This window comes from Symphalangus syndactylus, chromosome 17, assembly GCF_028878055.3.
Source record: "Symphalangus syndactylus isolate Jambi chromosome 17, NHGRI_mSymSyn1-v2.1_pri, whole genome shotgun sequence".
Lineage (NCBI taxonomy): Eukaryota > Metazoa > Chordata > Mammalia > Primates > Hylobatidae > Symphalangus > Symphalangus syndactylus.
Window position 1 is genome coordinate 37,042,009 of NC_072439.2, and position 16,013 is coordinate 37,058,021.

General features: G+C 48.6%; 1 protein-coding gene across 4 annotated transcripts; it reads right to left on the reverse strand.

The window, feature by feature from the left end:
• Positions 1-1,368: 1,368 nt before the first annotated feature.
• On the reverse strand, positions 1,369-14,691 carry LOC129466844 (keratin, type II cuticular Hb5-like). 4 transcript variants are annotated; one of them, XM_055250832.2, is made up of 10 exons: positions 14,272-14,691; positions 11,464-11,672; positions 9,585-9,718; positions 9,476-9,509; positions 8,680-8,690; positions 7,934-8,100; positions 7,588-7,713; positions 5,729-5,949; positions 2,908-2,939; positions 1,369-2,175 (listed from the first exon to the last, which is right to left on the reverse strand). In XM_055250832.2, exons 1-10 carry the CDS (start codon positions 14,689-14,691, stop codon positions 2,024-2,026), a joined length of 1,506 nt encoding a protein of 501 aa, XP_055106807.2. In that variant the 3' UTR covers positions 1,369-2,023. The 4 variants fall into 4 exon arrangements, with proteins under 4 accessions (XP_055106807.2, XP_063478371.1, XP_063478370.1 ...); XM_063622301.1 differs by lacking the exons at positions 8,680-8,690; positions 9,476-9,509 and having other exon boundaries at positions 7,934-8,151; positions 9,648-9,718; XM_063622300.1 differs by lacking the exons at positions 8,680-8,690; positions 9,476-9,509 and having other exon boundaries at positions 7,934-8,127.
• Between the last annotated feature and the right edge of the window lie 1,322 nt (positions 14,692-16,013).

Genomic DNA, 16,013 nt, shown 5'->3' on the forward strand with positions numbered 1-16,013 from the left:
GGAGCGAACCCGCGGTTAGTCAAAAGGCCAGGCCCTGCTCCCCCAGACACCACCCCTAGGCCGGGGTGCCTTGGCGGATCCGGAGCTGGTACCAGAAGGTTTGGCAGTGTGCCTGAGCACCATGGAAAAGAAAAGAAAAAAAACAAAACAAAACCTTTTTAAAGACTTTTCTGTGTCATGAGATCAGATATGCATTCTTGCGGCAAAATGTTTCCTACACAGTCAGGCTTAAAAAAAAAAAAAATTCCAAATAAAATAAGGTGAGAGAAATAGTTCTTCCTGTACAACAAGTGATAGAAAGTTGACCCTCAGAAACCCCTGTCTCCATTCATCACATACAGGTGAGACAGCCCTAGGTAGGACTTCTAGGGAACTGTCAGTTCAAGAGTAGACCAGACACATAGTTCACCAATCAATTGCCTCTGACCAGGTTATCAGGGCAAACGCCTTCCAACCACGGATCTGAGCTTTGATCCTGGGTTCCCATATAAGAGGCTTGTATTAACTGTCCCATGGTACGATGCGTCCGAGATTCTTGGAGAACAGAAGCTATGGGGAGATGTTTCTACAAATGCTTCTAGGAGGTCCCATGTGTCACCTTCCATCTCATCTCCAAAGTGTCAGACAGCTGGTGAAGGAGCATCAGGCAGAACTCCTCCAGGAGCATCTGATGAGCCAGAATGTTTAGCCTGAGGAGCAATTAGGGAAATGCTGTGGAAACATTTAGGAACAGCGGCATTCTCTAGACCTGAGTTTGAATTCTTGACTAGCTGGGTAACTTAGTAAAGCTACTTCTTTGAGCCTTAATTTATTTATATGTAAAATGAGGATAATATTCTGGTTGCTGTGAGAAATTAATGAAATACATATATAATGTGCCAGACACCTAGCAGGTGTTTAACAAATACAGGCTCCCTTCCTCACCCCTTTTGTACCTTTGCCCCCACCCTGCCCTGGTATGTGTGTGGCCCAGACCATGGCTCTGACCTTTTAGCGTAGACAAAGGAGAAATGCAAAGGGGCTAGACCGATCCAGTGAGAATCAGAGGGCCAGTCACTTCCATGGCCAGAATTATCTGACCCTCCTCTTCCCTCTACCCACATAAACCTGTGGTTGTCAAGCTTTAGTTCTTCTAGGAATCACCTGGAATCTTCTTAAAATACAGATTCCTGGGCTCATCCCTAGAACTTTTGACTGAGAGTTCCAGATAGAGCCCAGGATCTGCACATTTAGCAACTACCCCACAGGGATTCTGATGCAAGTGGTGGTCGGTGGACCACATTGTGAGATGCACCAAGACAGTCAGGGCTTTGGGTGGGTTGGGAAGACAATGAAGGAGGCAGGCATTAACTTGGTTACTAAGAAAAAGCCTTTTGCCATTGATATTTAATCAAGCACACCAAAAGAAAGAAGGAACCATACAGGAATCATGCAAATACAATGAACTTCCAGGCAACCAACAGTATAAACCCAGCTGATTAGCCTCCGTCAGTCTTTCAATCTGGACACATGAATAGTTGGGGGGCTCTGGGAATATACAATCTCTCAGAGCAAGTGAGGAGCCCCGCTCCACACCCCCACCGCCCCTCCATGCTGAGGCAGCATCTGGAGCCCCTGTTATCCGAGGGCAAGGCACAGAGATGTTCCCACATACTCCACACCCTCTAGCTGGCTCCGTTCCAAGAGGATCTGGCACATAGTCAGGATTTAATAAACATCTGCTGGCCTGAAGTTAATTGGGGAAGACAATGACAGAGAAATTTATATCAAAAGAAGCCTTTCTATTTCTTTCCTGGACCACAGGGAAGGGGAGAAGCAATGGAAGTGAAAATAATGTCAAACCCAGGGTTTTCACAGAAAAAGTAAACGTTAACTCCAATAAGAAGGAAACAGGAGAGTTAGTTCTGGGTTGTCTGTAAGGGGAAATTACTGAACTGACATTCGGGCATGCAAGAGAAAAGATTTCCACTCCCCAACCCACACTGCCCCCATCAGAACACGTCAGTCCAGAGTCCCACCCCCTCTATGCAAACCGCACAGATCGAGCACTGGAGCAGGCCCCCACTGCAGAGGGGGAGCACAGTGCACCACTGCTGATGGCCACACCCCCTGAGCCACGGGAGGCAGTGGAGTCCAGTTCCCCGCAGACCACACCACCCTGGGAACGGCTCACACCTGTGGACAGAGACACGGGTCAGAATTCTCTTCCATCTCAGACGTATTATGACCCAGAATCCTTTAGAACCAATGATTAATTATCTTCCTTCTCTGAGGGACCAGCAACATGAATCTTTTTAAACTACAGGCAAACCTGAACCCACTGCCATCTGCTTCTTCAGGAGTATGGTTGGCAAATTGCACACCAAACTCTACTTGGACAAGGCTGATGTTAAGATGTGTTCATACAATCTTTGAGCAAAAACTGATATATCACACTAGAGGAGTCATCTAGAAATATGGTTGCTAGAGAGGTGAGGGGAATGGAGGGATGGGAATCAGACACCTGGCCCAGGGGCTGTGTGTACATTGGATTATTAGATAGAGATTTACAAGTTGCCTGCAAAGACCCACGTGATCAGAGTATAAACCTAGCTTTTTTTCTTACTAGAACATGCTACCACTTGAGTAGTATTCTGTGTGTAACTAAAAGGCTTGAGCTATTTTTGCAGAACCAAATAGGCGTTCAGAATTTGCCCCATTCATTAACTTAGACTTCATGGATGTTCCAGATGGATCCATGTATGGTCAAATATTTGAGGTCATCAGTTTGTCTGGATCTCAGAGACATCAGCTCAGGAGTCCCTTGTCTACCACTCCATAGACAGAGGCTTGGTCATCAGTTAGATGCAATCTAATACTAAGAATGCTGACACCCCAGAAAGCCATGCCCACACACACCCAACTTACAGATATTGACTGAGCCCATGCCTTCACACATCCTGCAGGGAGAGGAGAGAGTGTATGGTTAGTGCTGAGTTCCTCTTCTTTTGCACCAAACCTATTCTCCTCCATGCTGAAGGAGGAGAGGGGCCCTAAGAGGCAGGGGCAGGCCACCCACTTGCTGCAGACAGCATCAGTGTTGGTCCTGCTTGCTGGGATCCCAAAAAGACAGGAGCATGTTAGCTTACAGGATCCAAAAGCCTACTTTATGCCACGTTTGAAATTTAGGCCATGGAAATTTGGTGAATTGGGAAGTAGAGATGAGGGGGGCATCCTCCTGGTCGCTTGGCTGGAAATGCCAGCAAAGCCAAAGTGGTGATGGAAGCTGCTGCTACCTAGCTAGATGTCTTTGAGCAGGAATAAAGCTTGCCTATTATTCAAACAGATTCATTTTTATACCATGATTTTAAATGGTACCCCAGACATCTACCTGATTTCATTCAATGCAGAGGGAGGCTGAAGAGTATGGTGTGGTTAAGAGCCTGGACTCTCAAGCCAGGCTGCCTGGACTTAAATCTGGCTGTGCCACTTACTAGCTGGGTGACCTTGGGCAGGTCGCTTAACCTTTCTGTGCCTCAATTTCCCCAGCATAAAATGGGGATGATAATACCCGCCTGAAAGGATTATTGTAAAATTTATTGAGTTCTACATGGAAAGTGCCTAAAATGGATACTGGCACATAGTAAGGAAATCCAATATGTTTGCTACCAATATTATAAATATCTCATTTCTGTAATCCCAGCACCTTGGGAGACTGAGGGAGGTGGATCACTTGAGCCCAGGAATTCAAGACTAGGCTGGCCAACATGGCGAAACCCTGTTTCTACTAAAAATAGAAAAATTAGCCAGGCATGGTGGCAGGCACTTGTAGTCCCAGCTACTTCGGAGGCTGAGGCAGGAGAATCACTCGAATCCGGGAAGAGAAGGCTGCAATGAGCCAAGATTGCAACACTACACTCTAGCCTGGGCGACAGAGTGAGACTCTGTCTCAAAAAATATGTATATATTATTCATGATGAGACATTTCTACCACTACAGTGGGCTTTTTATAAACACTCCCTCCTCCCTCACACCTCTCTGCACTTTCTGTTCTGTCTCCCCTTTTGTAGCTTCCCACTTCAAACCTTTATCCCCAGGAAAGCCCTACCCTGCCTCATTTTGCCCAGCTCAAAACACTTCTTAACTCATCTTTTGAGTGAGGATGTATGCATCTGGCTCGGTTTCCTGCCACTCAGTCTGGCATTGCCACAGCCTTAGGACTGTGCCCTTTCAAGGAACCCACAGTGCCTGAGGTGGTGCCTGTCGAACCACAGTGCTGGTGACAGCTATCTCTGAGTTGAGTGGCTCTGAATGCTTTTGTTTTCTTATTTTCTGTATTGGCAGCAGTGAGCATTACTTATGTAATTAAATTAAATATTTTAAATGCCAAGAGGAGGCAGTCTCTTAAAAGGTCAATGGCCACAGTACACATAGCACAATATGCTAAATCGACTTTAAAGTCACATGCATAGGGGATGTGTACTAATAATTCTGATTGAGTTATTAATCCATCAATTATTAGTATCATAATGAAAATCAGTGCAAGTGCCAGCTGCTCACTGAATGCTAGTGAGTTGGTTGGGGGCGTAAGTATCCGAATGCAGAGAGAACTCCGGTGGCTTCACCCAAAGCCCCAAGGAAGCTGACAGAAAAGTGTGTGTGCTTGAGTCAAGCATGGAGCAAGTCCAGCAGCGTGGCCGGGCTGCCCTCAGTGCCGCTTCATGGAGGGTTTCTAAAGCCAACCAGGCCTTTGAGTTCCCTCTTTATGGGGGCAGCCCGGCCTGGCCATCATCTCATGACAATCACCTCCTCCCACTGGGGCTTACTATGTTCCATTAAAACTCACTTAATCCTGCAACAGCCTTACAAGGTGGATTTTGTGACTGTCTCTGTTTTACAGCTGAAGACGCTGAGGTATAAAGAGGTCACATGCTAATAAGTGGCGGAGCTGGGATTTGAACCCAAAGTGGGCCCATGGCCTGTGCTCTTCACCTCTATACTCTACTACCCAGTCTAGCCTCCCCGCCCTGAAGGGACCCAGCTAGAAACTCTAACGATGTGGCCGTCCCACGTCCAGAGGCCCATGCAACCATCCCAGGTGTAAATACACATCACTCTTGCCCCACACTGGCTTCACCTGCCCTGAATTCTTGGCTCAAATTGTCAGCATAGCTTCTCCTCAGCAGTTGAGAAGGCAGCCTCCTTCTCTGACAGCTTCCCTGGGCCACTAACCCCAGGCCCTGGAGGACTGATGTATGTCTGTCTTGTCTTCCTTTGCAAGGACAGAACTTGTGCCACTCATTTCTATTCCCTGGTCCTGAACACCAGCCTATCTAGGTTGATAGGATTCTTTGCACATCCCAAATCAAATGGCCTTTAACTAATTTTCTGAATGATTCCAGCTTTAAGAACCCACTGAAGCTGATTGCAGAAACATCCTTTCAGCCAAGAGGGTCAAGTAGTGGCCTTGGAATGAGATCCAGGTTCCAGCCTGAGGGGCCGTGCAGGAGGGAGAAGAGCATTGGTGGCCAGCCCAGAGACAGGTACATTTTAGCTGAGCCATTAACTGGCTGTGCTCTTGGGCAAGCCCCTTCCCCTCTCTGATGTCAGTTTCCCTAACTGCAAAATGGGGACATGGTTGGAGTCCATGATTTCTAGAGTCCTTCCCAGTTTGAACATTCTCTGCCTGGAAGATTTCAGTCCAGCTCTGAGTAGGGACATGAAGGGACCCTGGAGCCCCTGTCCTCACTGGATCTCCTCACCCTCCAGCAGTTTACGATAAGTGATGATCTCCACGTCCAGGCCCAGCTTGGAGTTCATCACCTCCTGGTACTGCTTGAGCAAGCAGGCCATGTCCTGCTTGGCCTTCTGCAGCGCTCCCTCCAGCTCAGCCAGCTTGCAGCGGGCATTGCTGAGGGCTGCCTCACCCTGCTGCTCAGACTGGGCCACCGCAGCCTCCAGCTTGCAGCGCTGTGGGGATGGACAGAAGGGAAGGAGTTTGAAAAGGGTGCAGGTTGTGGGGACTCTGGTGGGTCTCCAGTGGCCTTGGTCATCCTATTTTATCTCCATTCAAAACGGTTAATTTTTGAACTTAACACTATTTAAAAGAAATACATATAAATGGAAAATTAACTAGGCAGGGACAGGGCCCATTTGGATTTTTTTTCCTTCATTTTTGTACACTTTTTCATAAAACTGACTTGAGTTTGGCAGGTGAGCCATTAGAGGGAGGAAATGTTAGCACTGAAATAGGAATGATCATTATTAGTGATATTACCTTATACTTGTATATACTGTTGTTTGTTTACAAGGTACTTTCATAGATGTTTTTATTATTATTATTATTATTACACTTTAAGTTTTAGGCTACATGTGCCTTCAAAGTTATTCTGCAAGCTTGTCACTACAGGCATTATTGTTCCCATTATGCAAATGAAGAAATTAAGACTCCAAAAGGCTGTGACTTGCCCTAAGCTATGCAGTTAATTAGCACCAAGCTCAGGTATTCAAAGGCCACTGTGCAGGGTCTCACTCTTTGGCCTGCTGAGATCATCTTGCTGAAAGAAGCTCCCACGTGCAACAACTCCGGACATGCTAACTACAGCCCCTCCCTTCACCCAACTTAAGAAAGCGTATCAGAAGCAAATGAACCAAAACACTGTTATCATGGGACAACTTCGAATCTTCTCTAATTTCACATCTAAAAAGTAAACCATTCACATATTTCATTATTCAGCTCTTAACCGTAACAAATTACTAGTGATACATCCTGTGCAGTGATGAAGAACAGCAACTCAGAAAGCAGAAGACAGAGATTAAGCCAGACATGTGTGGGAGCTCAGTGTTATGCTGGAGGTAGTATTACAAATCACTGGCGAAAGGATGGATTACATAATCTATTTTCTTATGATATGTAGAAAAATAAACTTAGAACCCTACTCACTGTGTATACAAAAAAAAAAAATAAAGTTCAGATGGATCACAGACCTAAATGCAAGAGGTAAAACTATAAAACTAATAGGGGGGAGAAATTTAAGAGGCTACCTCTATTACCTCAAAACCTTCTAAGTCTAAACCATTAAAGGAAGAACTTAAGATGGATTTGGGCACATCCAGGTTAAAGATTTGGGCTCAATAAAGGACAAACAGACAAGTGATAGACTGAGAGAAAGTTAGTTGCAACATGTATACTGACAAAGGCTTACAATCCAGATAGAATGGACAAAGGAATACTGCAAATCACCAAGAAAACAGAAGGGAACCACAATAGAAAAATGGGCAGATATATGAGTAGACAGCTCTTAGAAGGGGAATACAAATAACTAGTAAGTGTATGAGGAAAGATTTCATATCATTACTTAACCAAAGAAATGAAAATTAAAATAACAGTTAAGTGCCAGTTTACACCTATCAGATCCACAAGAATTCAGAAGTTTGTTAATAGTGGGAGTTGGAACAGGAGCCCTTGCATGCTGATTACAGTAGTGTACTCTGGCACAGTTCAAATACATGCCTTTCCAAATGATAGCAGTCCCTGAAGATAGGAGGGAAGCAGGAAGCAGACAAGAAGTGGCAGGTTTATGGAGTGGGGTCTCAGCGCCCCCCAACCTGCTGCTTGGCATTCTCCACCTCTGCCGTCAGCCTCTGGATCATGCAGTTCAGCTCGTTGAGCTCATCCCTGGTTCTGCAGAGGTTCTCACCCTGTTGAATCACTGTGGCCTTCACCTCCTCACACTGCGGGTTGAGAGGCAAACATGCAGAAACAATGGCTAGAGGCTGCTGTCCCCGACCCAGTCAGCCAACCTGCTGTTCCGCAGCTCTCCCGCCTTCTGGCCCTGCTCTACCGAGGACCTTAGCGGCAGCCCCTCTAGAGGGCAGGAGTGCGTTTCCCAGGGAAACTCGAGGCTCACAGCTATCCTCTTGTCTCAGTGGGCAGCCGTGCCCTCCAGACTACTTTGGTTTGGTACCAGGTCTTAGCTTCCGCCCGGCTGCAGCTGGCAATATCATCATACTGAGCCTTGATCTCGGCCACAACCAAGTCCACGTTGAGCTCCCAGCTGTTGTCGATCTTCACCACCACGGAGGTGTCAGAGATTTGTGACTGAAGGAGGCGGATTTCCTGTAGGAGAGAGCAAGCAGTGCCCTCAACTCCAAATCCCCTTCTGATCCTATCTCCTCAGGAAATAAAAAAAAAAAAATCCCAACTCTGAAATTAGAAAACTACCAGCAAGTCAGGAAAATTTAAAAACTGTAGCTCTAAGAGGAAAAGGCTGGAATTGGGCCCGTGGCCTCAAAGCAATGAGTAACGTGGAATTCTACTAATACAGGGATCAACAGAGCTGGATTTATGTGTATACTGTCACCCCGGCTCACCCCGCCTTGGGGCCTGAATAATCCAGATCAGCTGTAGCTCTATGCACAAATCTAATCAACCAGATTGTGGTGGCCAGAGGTAGAGGCCTGGATTATCTGCTTGGGTTTTTACACTACCTGAATTAATAAATTAATTGTCAGATCTCCACTTCATGACATGGGAATTCACCACATTCTTTCAAATCATCTTAAAGGAAGGGCATCACCCAGTTCCACCGGAACAAGAGAGAAATCCCCTCTGGTCACAGAAGCCCGGCCTGGCCATCATCTCATGACAATCACCTCCTCCCACTGGGGCTTACTATGTTCTATTAAAACTCACTTAATCCTGCAACAGCCTTACAAGGTGGATTTTGTGACTGTCTCTGCCACTGGCCTGCCCCTGCCCAGCCACCCTGCACTTACAAGTCTAACCTAAACTTCTCATCTTCACCTTCAGGGCTCCCCCAGAAGGGACAGAGCCTTTGTTATCTGCCGATGACGTTACCTCCCATTGCATAAATGAGACCTTCTGGGGAAATGAAGTGGAGAGAGGTCTGACCCCCTTCAGAGCTGAGGACCTTGCCAAAGAAGGAAGCCTGATACCATGGCCCAGAATGTCAGGCTGCTGCCTCCCAGCCAGACTGACCCACAGAGCACAAGCATGTGACAGTTACAGAGCCTCTCTGTAGGTTGTCCTCAGAGCCCAGGTCAGGAAACAACCAGCACTCAAACAGCTGGCTCTCTTGCCTGAGACCAAGGCCGAGCCTCTATTGGCAGATCTGTCACCAGCCTTCACTCCACTCTGTGACACTCACAAATAAGGAGGCTGGCAAGCAAGCACATTACTTGTTAAAGAATATACACATGCACTTTCACTCAGCAACATGAAACAAAAGGGAAACCATTCACAGTTTTATTCCTCCGGGCTTTTCCATCATCACCAATTGTACTGAATGACGGTCACACTTTGAAATCATTAACAAGCTGAGAACCAATCCCTAGTCTGGGATAACAGCGGGAGGCAATGCCAGCAAGAAAGCAAGACAGAATTAAAATTGAACATTTCAGCCAATCCGGTAGTTTTCAAAAACTCAAGCAGGAGCATGGTGAGGTTTTCTTTTTATGAAGGCTCCATCAGCACTGTCTGGATTCCTGTATGGGCTCCACGATGGCTTCTGCAACCAAACTAACCCACCTTCTTGTGCCAGGGGCTCCAATGCCTTACCACCACCAATTGGGCTAATGGGAACCTGACAGGGCCTGCAGCATCAGAGCGTCCGGTGTCCAGGATTTAATTATTCCCGTGTGAGAACAGTCACTCACCTTCTTCAGCATCATGAACTTGTTCTCAGCTGTGGCTCTGAGGGCCAGCTCTTCTTCATACCTGAGGAGAAACAACCCAGGTGGAAAGGCCCCTGGGACTGAGGACCTGGCCAGGCCAGCGCCCAGGTGTGCCAAACTCCCTGGTTTTCTCCTTTCTCTGTGCGTTTGGAGAAAAGGCTTGGCCTCTCTGGACTTCTATTTCCTAGCCACAAAGAACCCATTGGAAGGACACTGGACTTGAAGTCCAGGTCCCTGGTATCTGATCCCAGCCTAACTGAAGTTGCTGCAAAACCTGAGGCAAGACATTTAATCTCTTTGCGTCTTGGTCTAAATCACCTGAGGTGCAGTGAGTCACTCAGTAAATATTTGTGGAATTATTTAAAAACAGACAGATGTTCCACAGAGCCTTTAAATTCTACACTGTACAAAACATAAAGCTCTATGAAGCCACCCCCATGAGGTTTTATTCCCCCTGCCCCAACATCCAAGGACTTGAATTCCTAGAAGCAACCCCTTGTTCAAGCCATTCCCCCACCCTCCTCCACCAGCCCAGCCCTCTTCCTCTTGCCTGTGAGATTGTAGCCCGGGAACAGCCCTGCCCCCACAAGGAAAACCAGAGTTCCCAGAGCCCAGAGCATGGTTTTCATAACTTTATTTATTTATTTTTTTTGAAACGGAGTTTCGCTCTTTTTGCCCAGGCTGGAGTGCAGTGGCGTGATCTCAGCTCACTGCAACCTCCACCTTTCGGGTTCAAGCGGTTCTCCTGCCTCACCCTCCCGAGTACCTGGGATTACAGGCACCCACCACCACACCCAGCTAAATTTTTTTGTATTATTAGTAGAGACGGGGTTTCACCATGTTGGCCGGGCTGGTCTTGAACTCCTGACCTCAGGTGATCCACCCACCTCGGCCTCCCAAAGTGCTGGGATTACAGGCATGAGCCACTGCGCCTGGCCTGTTTTCCTAACTTTTGAATTCCATGGTCATTTGGGGCTACAGTAAGCACTCAGCTCTATGATTACCAGCCTGCACACCCCCAGAGTGGGAGACAGAACTTGACACCTGCACGCTGAGGATTGTGTCTACATTTGCTTCACCCCAAGGGACGTGAGGACCCACTGCTGGGTCCAGCCAGATGGTAAAACCTGAACTTCCAAGAATCCCAAGGAGGGTTGGAATTACCAGGATTGATTGAGGTCAAAATCACCCTTCACTCTGTCTGTATCTATAAGGTAAGTACAGTGACCCAGTGAGTTTAGACTAGGTAATGAACAAGCTAAACAACTCAGGAAAACCCAGATTTACATTGGTATTTGAATTGTGGAGCCCTGCAGAACGAGAACCTGATGGTTTATCTGCAGAATAAATAAAGGAAGAATCCAAGTTCATCAGATACTTGGAATGACTTCAGCCAGTTCATTTTCAGATATCTCTCCAGGGCCTTTCCCTTTCCCCCCGTCCTAGCTCTGACTGCTCCGGGCTCCTCCTCTCCAGCCCTGCTGGCCTTGCTCCTCCTGTTTCATTTGCTCCTATCTCTTCATCTCTGCATCAGTCTGTACCCTGGATGTGTGTCCCATCCCTCCCAGACAGGGAACTCTTCTCCTCTATAAATCTTTTCCCGGCCCCCAGCACAGGGCTGCAAGAACTACGAGCTGACACGAGACAAAGCAGATGGTAAAGCAGAAGTGTCTGATAGCTCGTCAGGGCAACACTGGCCTTCAGCAGTCTCGGCTTCTGGAGGAGTTGTGTGATCTCAGCTAAGACCAACTCCACTGCCTAGAACCATCCCAGCCCTGTCACGCTCACTTCTTCTTGTAGCCCTCCAGTGCCTCCTGCGTGCAGTTCAGCTCTGAGGCCAGCCTGCCGCTGTCGGCCTCCACGCACTCAGCCTCCCGCCACAGAGTCGCAGTGTAGCCCTGGAACAGGGGCTCCAGGTTGCTCTTGCAGCACTCGCGGTTCTGGTAGAACTGCAGCTTGGTCTCCAGCAGTTTGTTCTGCTGCTCCAGGAAGCGTACCTGCCATTCAGGAAGGAGGAAAGAGACTGAGGGGAAAGCCTGAGGGCAGGTTTTCCCTGGTCCCCCAGAGCTCTTTCTGCCCTTGAGGATGGCCCCCGCCCTGCAGCAGCCTGTGACCTTCCCCAGGAGGCCAAATTATTGGCAAAGTCTGAAAGTGCAGGTCACAAGTAGTCCCCAAGTAACTTCTCTCCACCCACCCCACCTCCCAGAAAGAGCACACTATTTATAAACATTCGTTTATTCTACACAGAATGAAATTAACATCCTGCAGAAATATTTCATTCTATGCGTAGTCGGCAAATAATGATCCCCCCCAAAGGTGCCTGCACTAGAGGGATCTGAAACATGAGAAGGACTCAGCCCATTATTACTGGCTTTGAAGATGGAGGAAGAGGGGGCCACAAGCCAAGGAATGTGGATAGCCTCTGGAAGCTGAGAACAACCTCCGGCAGCCAGCCAGCAAGAGAACAGAGACCTCAGTCCTGCAACCACAAGGACCTCAATTCTGCCCAAAGCCTAAATGTCCCTGAAAACAGATGCTCCCCTGGGGCCTCCAAAAAGAAATGCAGCCCTGCGGACACCTTAACATCAGCCTTTGAGGTAGTAAATTTGTGTTGTTTTAAGCTGCTAAGTTTGCGGGCATTTGTACAACAGCAATTTTTAAACGTACATACCATGACTCTTCCTTACTCTGGTGCTGGGGCACTGAAGCCCAGGACAGGGGATCCCAGACCAGGAATTAGGAGACCTCTCACTCTAACTCTGCCACCAACCAGACCACTTCACCTCATTCTCACTGAATTGCATTGTAAAACAAGACAGGAGAAATACATTAGCAGTGGTACACTGGCAGCTCCAGGCCCTATCAGACCCACAGGCATGTCTTACTTGCCTTGCACACTGTTTTATAGAGATCTGATTAGTTGCCAACATTTAATAACTGAGTGGTTTCAAGTAAGAATCTGGATCTCTCTGACCCTCTTGACATACCAGAAGTTCTGGCAAGGCTAGGTAGGCCTGTGGCTGGAGTGAGCAGCAGCTACTGTCCCTCTAGGTGGGCATGCCTCTCAAGTTTGGCTTCATTCATGTGACCTGCCAAGCCCCCGCTGAAGTTTGCATTTACCAGCCCTAAAGCAGGTGATTTCTTCTCCAACCCTAACCTCTTGGGAGTACAAGCCTGGTACAAGCCCTCAACTGTCCAACTGTCCGTGCTTGAGGGACAAGGAACAAAAACTCTGATTATCCAAAAGGCATCTGCCTTGGATTTTAACGTGCAGACCCAGGTCATGGGACAGCCCTCTGGCAGGATTAAACCCACCATATCAATGCACTTTAGTCTGGAGCTCAGTGCAGTTTGGAGCCTGCAGTAAGAAGGCTGGAGGGAAGAGGGTGGCCATCAGCAACCCCAAGGGAAGGGAAAGCCAGCCTGGTGCAGTGGTATAAGTTCCTCTCTCCAGACCCAGAACTGACGCTTCTCAACGGAGACAGCAGCATTCATGGGTGATGTCCAAAAGGCCACATGCAGAGACCCCTTTGAGCCTGCACTCTCAGGGCTCTCACTGTGCTTTTGAGCAAATTAGGAAAAGATGCCTCCAGCCCCCTGCCAGGGCACATGGCTCTGCAAGCAAAGCCTGGGCTGGATTCCAACCTCCCTTGCTCTTGCTAGGTGTCCTTGTGCAATGAATAACCTGCCTAACTCTACAGTGAGCTTCTTTGTGCTGATGGAAGGGAAGAGTAATCGGGACAGCCAGCGGTATGTTAACAATGGACGCCCAGCACCTCTGTGTGCAGATATGCCCACTTCGGATGTAGCGTTGATCTGAGAGCAGAACTTCCACCCACCATCGCCCTGGTTTGTGCCTTCTTATGCAGTCCCAGGGTTTAGATATACACACCATTCAGCCCTGGAAGATGAACTTCTCCTCCTTTAAACTTTGGTGGCTGTCCTCCCCCAAAGACTGTGAGCTCCTAGGGAGGGCATCATTAGGTTAAAGGAAACCAGAGCTATACACTCAACCAGGAGGACTGCGAAATTGCAGCATCAGAAAAGTCAATTCAACAGTCTCTCCCTGGACCATGCTTTAAGTTTCTCAAGTCACTGCCTTTAATCCATGCATGTGCTGCAGGGTATAAAGTGCCTCGGGCAGAAGTCCTAAGGGTTCACAGCCTTCCTGTGATGTCCCCACCAAGGAGGAGCAGACAAGGAGCCTCTGACCCCTCTGCATCCTGGCTCCTGCTCCATGCTAGGGACGGTGGAATCTCCTCTAAGAGGGAGGCCAGACATGCCTAGGCAGAGCTACCTGCTCTGCCCACACTGTCCTACTGTGTGCCGGTGAGATCGGGAAGATGGACGGCGCACACACATCATGCTTGCTGCTTGCCTGTGAGCGGCAGCAGCAAACCCTCCTGTTCTGTCTGGTGGTTTCAGATTCATTTTGCATTTGACTTACATGGCAACATTTGAAAACCAAGACTGATTCAGCCATGTTCTCAAGGCCACATGCTAGTCAGTAGCAGAATTTGAACCACCCCATCATCGAGTTCCAAGTCCCTGTCCCCTTCCTAAGCCACAGTCCCAGGAAACAGCTCACAGACCCACCTTGCCAATGAAGGCAGCAAACTTGTTGAGACACTTGATCTGCTCCTTCTCCTCATGCTTCACACACTGGGCATGGGGGTCGATCTCTAGATTGGGGGGCGTGAGGAGGCTCTCGTTGATGGTGACAGATGTGATATGGGGTGGGCTGGGCCTGCAAAGGCCCCCTGCCCAGTAGCCAAACCTGCCCCTGCTGTGTAGGGGCCATCTACAACTCACTGCAATCCGAGAAGACGCCACCATACACAGGCTCTGACTGCCAAAGCCTCCGAGGTGCCAGTAGCCTATCGCCCCGGAACTGCCCCCATGATGGGCCATGGCACTGACACAGCTGTGATACCCAGGCTTGGGCACAATGGCAGAGTGGGAGCTAAAGTTCTTGACCCTGCAGCCAGAGCTGATGTGGCAGGATTGACTCGCCATGCCTCTGCTCTGTGGAACAGTCCCCTGGACTGAGGATTGAAGGATGACATGGTCTCACACGGGAGGCCTGTTATTCCTCCTGCCTTTTATTGGGCAGGGGACAGGCCTCCTGACAACATAAAGGCAGAGAATGTTATTAATGCCATTTATGAGCATGAGAATCTCCCGCTAGGCAGACCGCAAGGGAAACTGAAACCTGCCTTTTTTAATAGGCATATCAAAGAGACCCTGCTTCCCAATAAACCTGCCCCTGCCATTCCAACCTCACAGGCCTAGACACATCTATCAAGCCCCTAATTCCCCTCCAACCTGTGAGAGGACCAGGAATCATCATCCCACCAGGCAAGTCGAGGCTTGGGCCAGCACATTCTTGAAACTCCAAGGGTCCTATGTCCCACGAAGGTCCCACCAAGCCCATCCTTTCAGGTTAGGCACTTGTGGGGCAGACCCTTCAAGCCTTTCCCTATGATTGCCGTTAGCTACAATTCATCTTATAGGGCAGCCATTGGACTTTGTGTTGCCCCCCTTGAAGGCAGAAGTCATGTCTATTCACCTTTATATCCCCTCTGGCAACTAGTACATACCAGGTCACCAGGCAGCCTTGGTTGAAATGAATGGACTGGACTCAGGAAGGAGCGGCCAACATCTACGGAGCATCTTTATCTAGTCCACAAACACTGACTGACCCTCCACTATGTGCCAGGCCCAGTCATTGGCCTCAGGAGCCTGCCTGGAGCAGGCACCTTCATTTGGCAGGTAAGGTCTCACCAGAACAGGCCCTCAACTACAGGCTGGGGGAAATAAAGCTAGGTGGACAGTTTGCCTTTGAAGAACCTGACCTCACTGAAGAGACAGAGGCAGGGAAGAGTCACAGCCAGAGAAGGAAAGATGACCAGGTAAGGGGCACTTAGCCTTCCTAGGAAGGTCACTTATAGCTGGCCAGAGGGTCACGGAGGAGGCAAGACCAAAGTCAGGTCCCAGAGGATAGCAACGTCTTCAGGGAGAACAGAGGCGGGGGTGCAGTCTCCAGGCAGAGCACAAACCTAATTCCTAGAGAAATTAACCAGTGCATGAGATCCTTCACAAAGCAGGGCCCTTGGCCAGGGACTGCCCTCCCCTGCCTCCCCAAACTATAGGGCACCTTCTATGTCACACCAAGAACAGGATGGAAATGGGGTTTAATGGGGAAAGTGCCTGCCTTTTTATACAGCACAGCAGCAGTCTGGAGGCAATTTTGCCAAACCGCCTCAGCCCCAGGCCCTTGAGTAGAGCTCTCTGTGCATGAAGACAAGAATAAAATATAATCTTCTGGAATTCTCTCT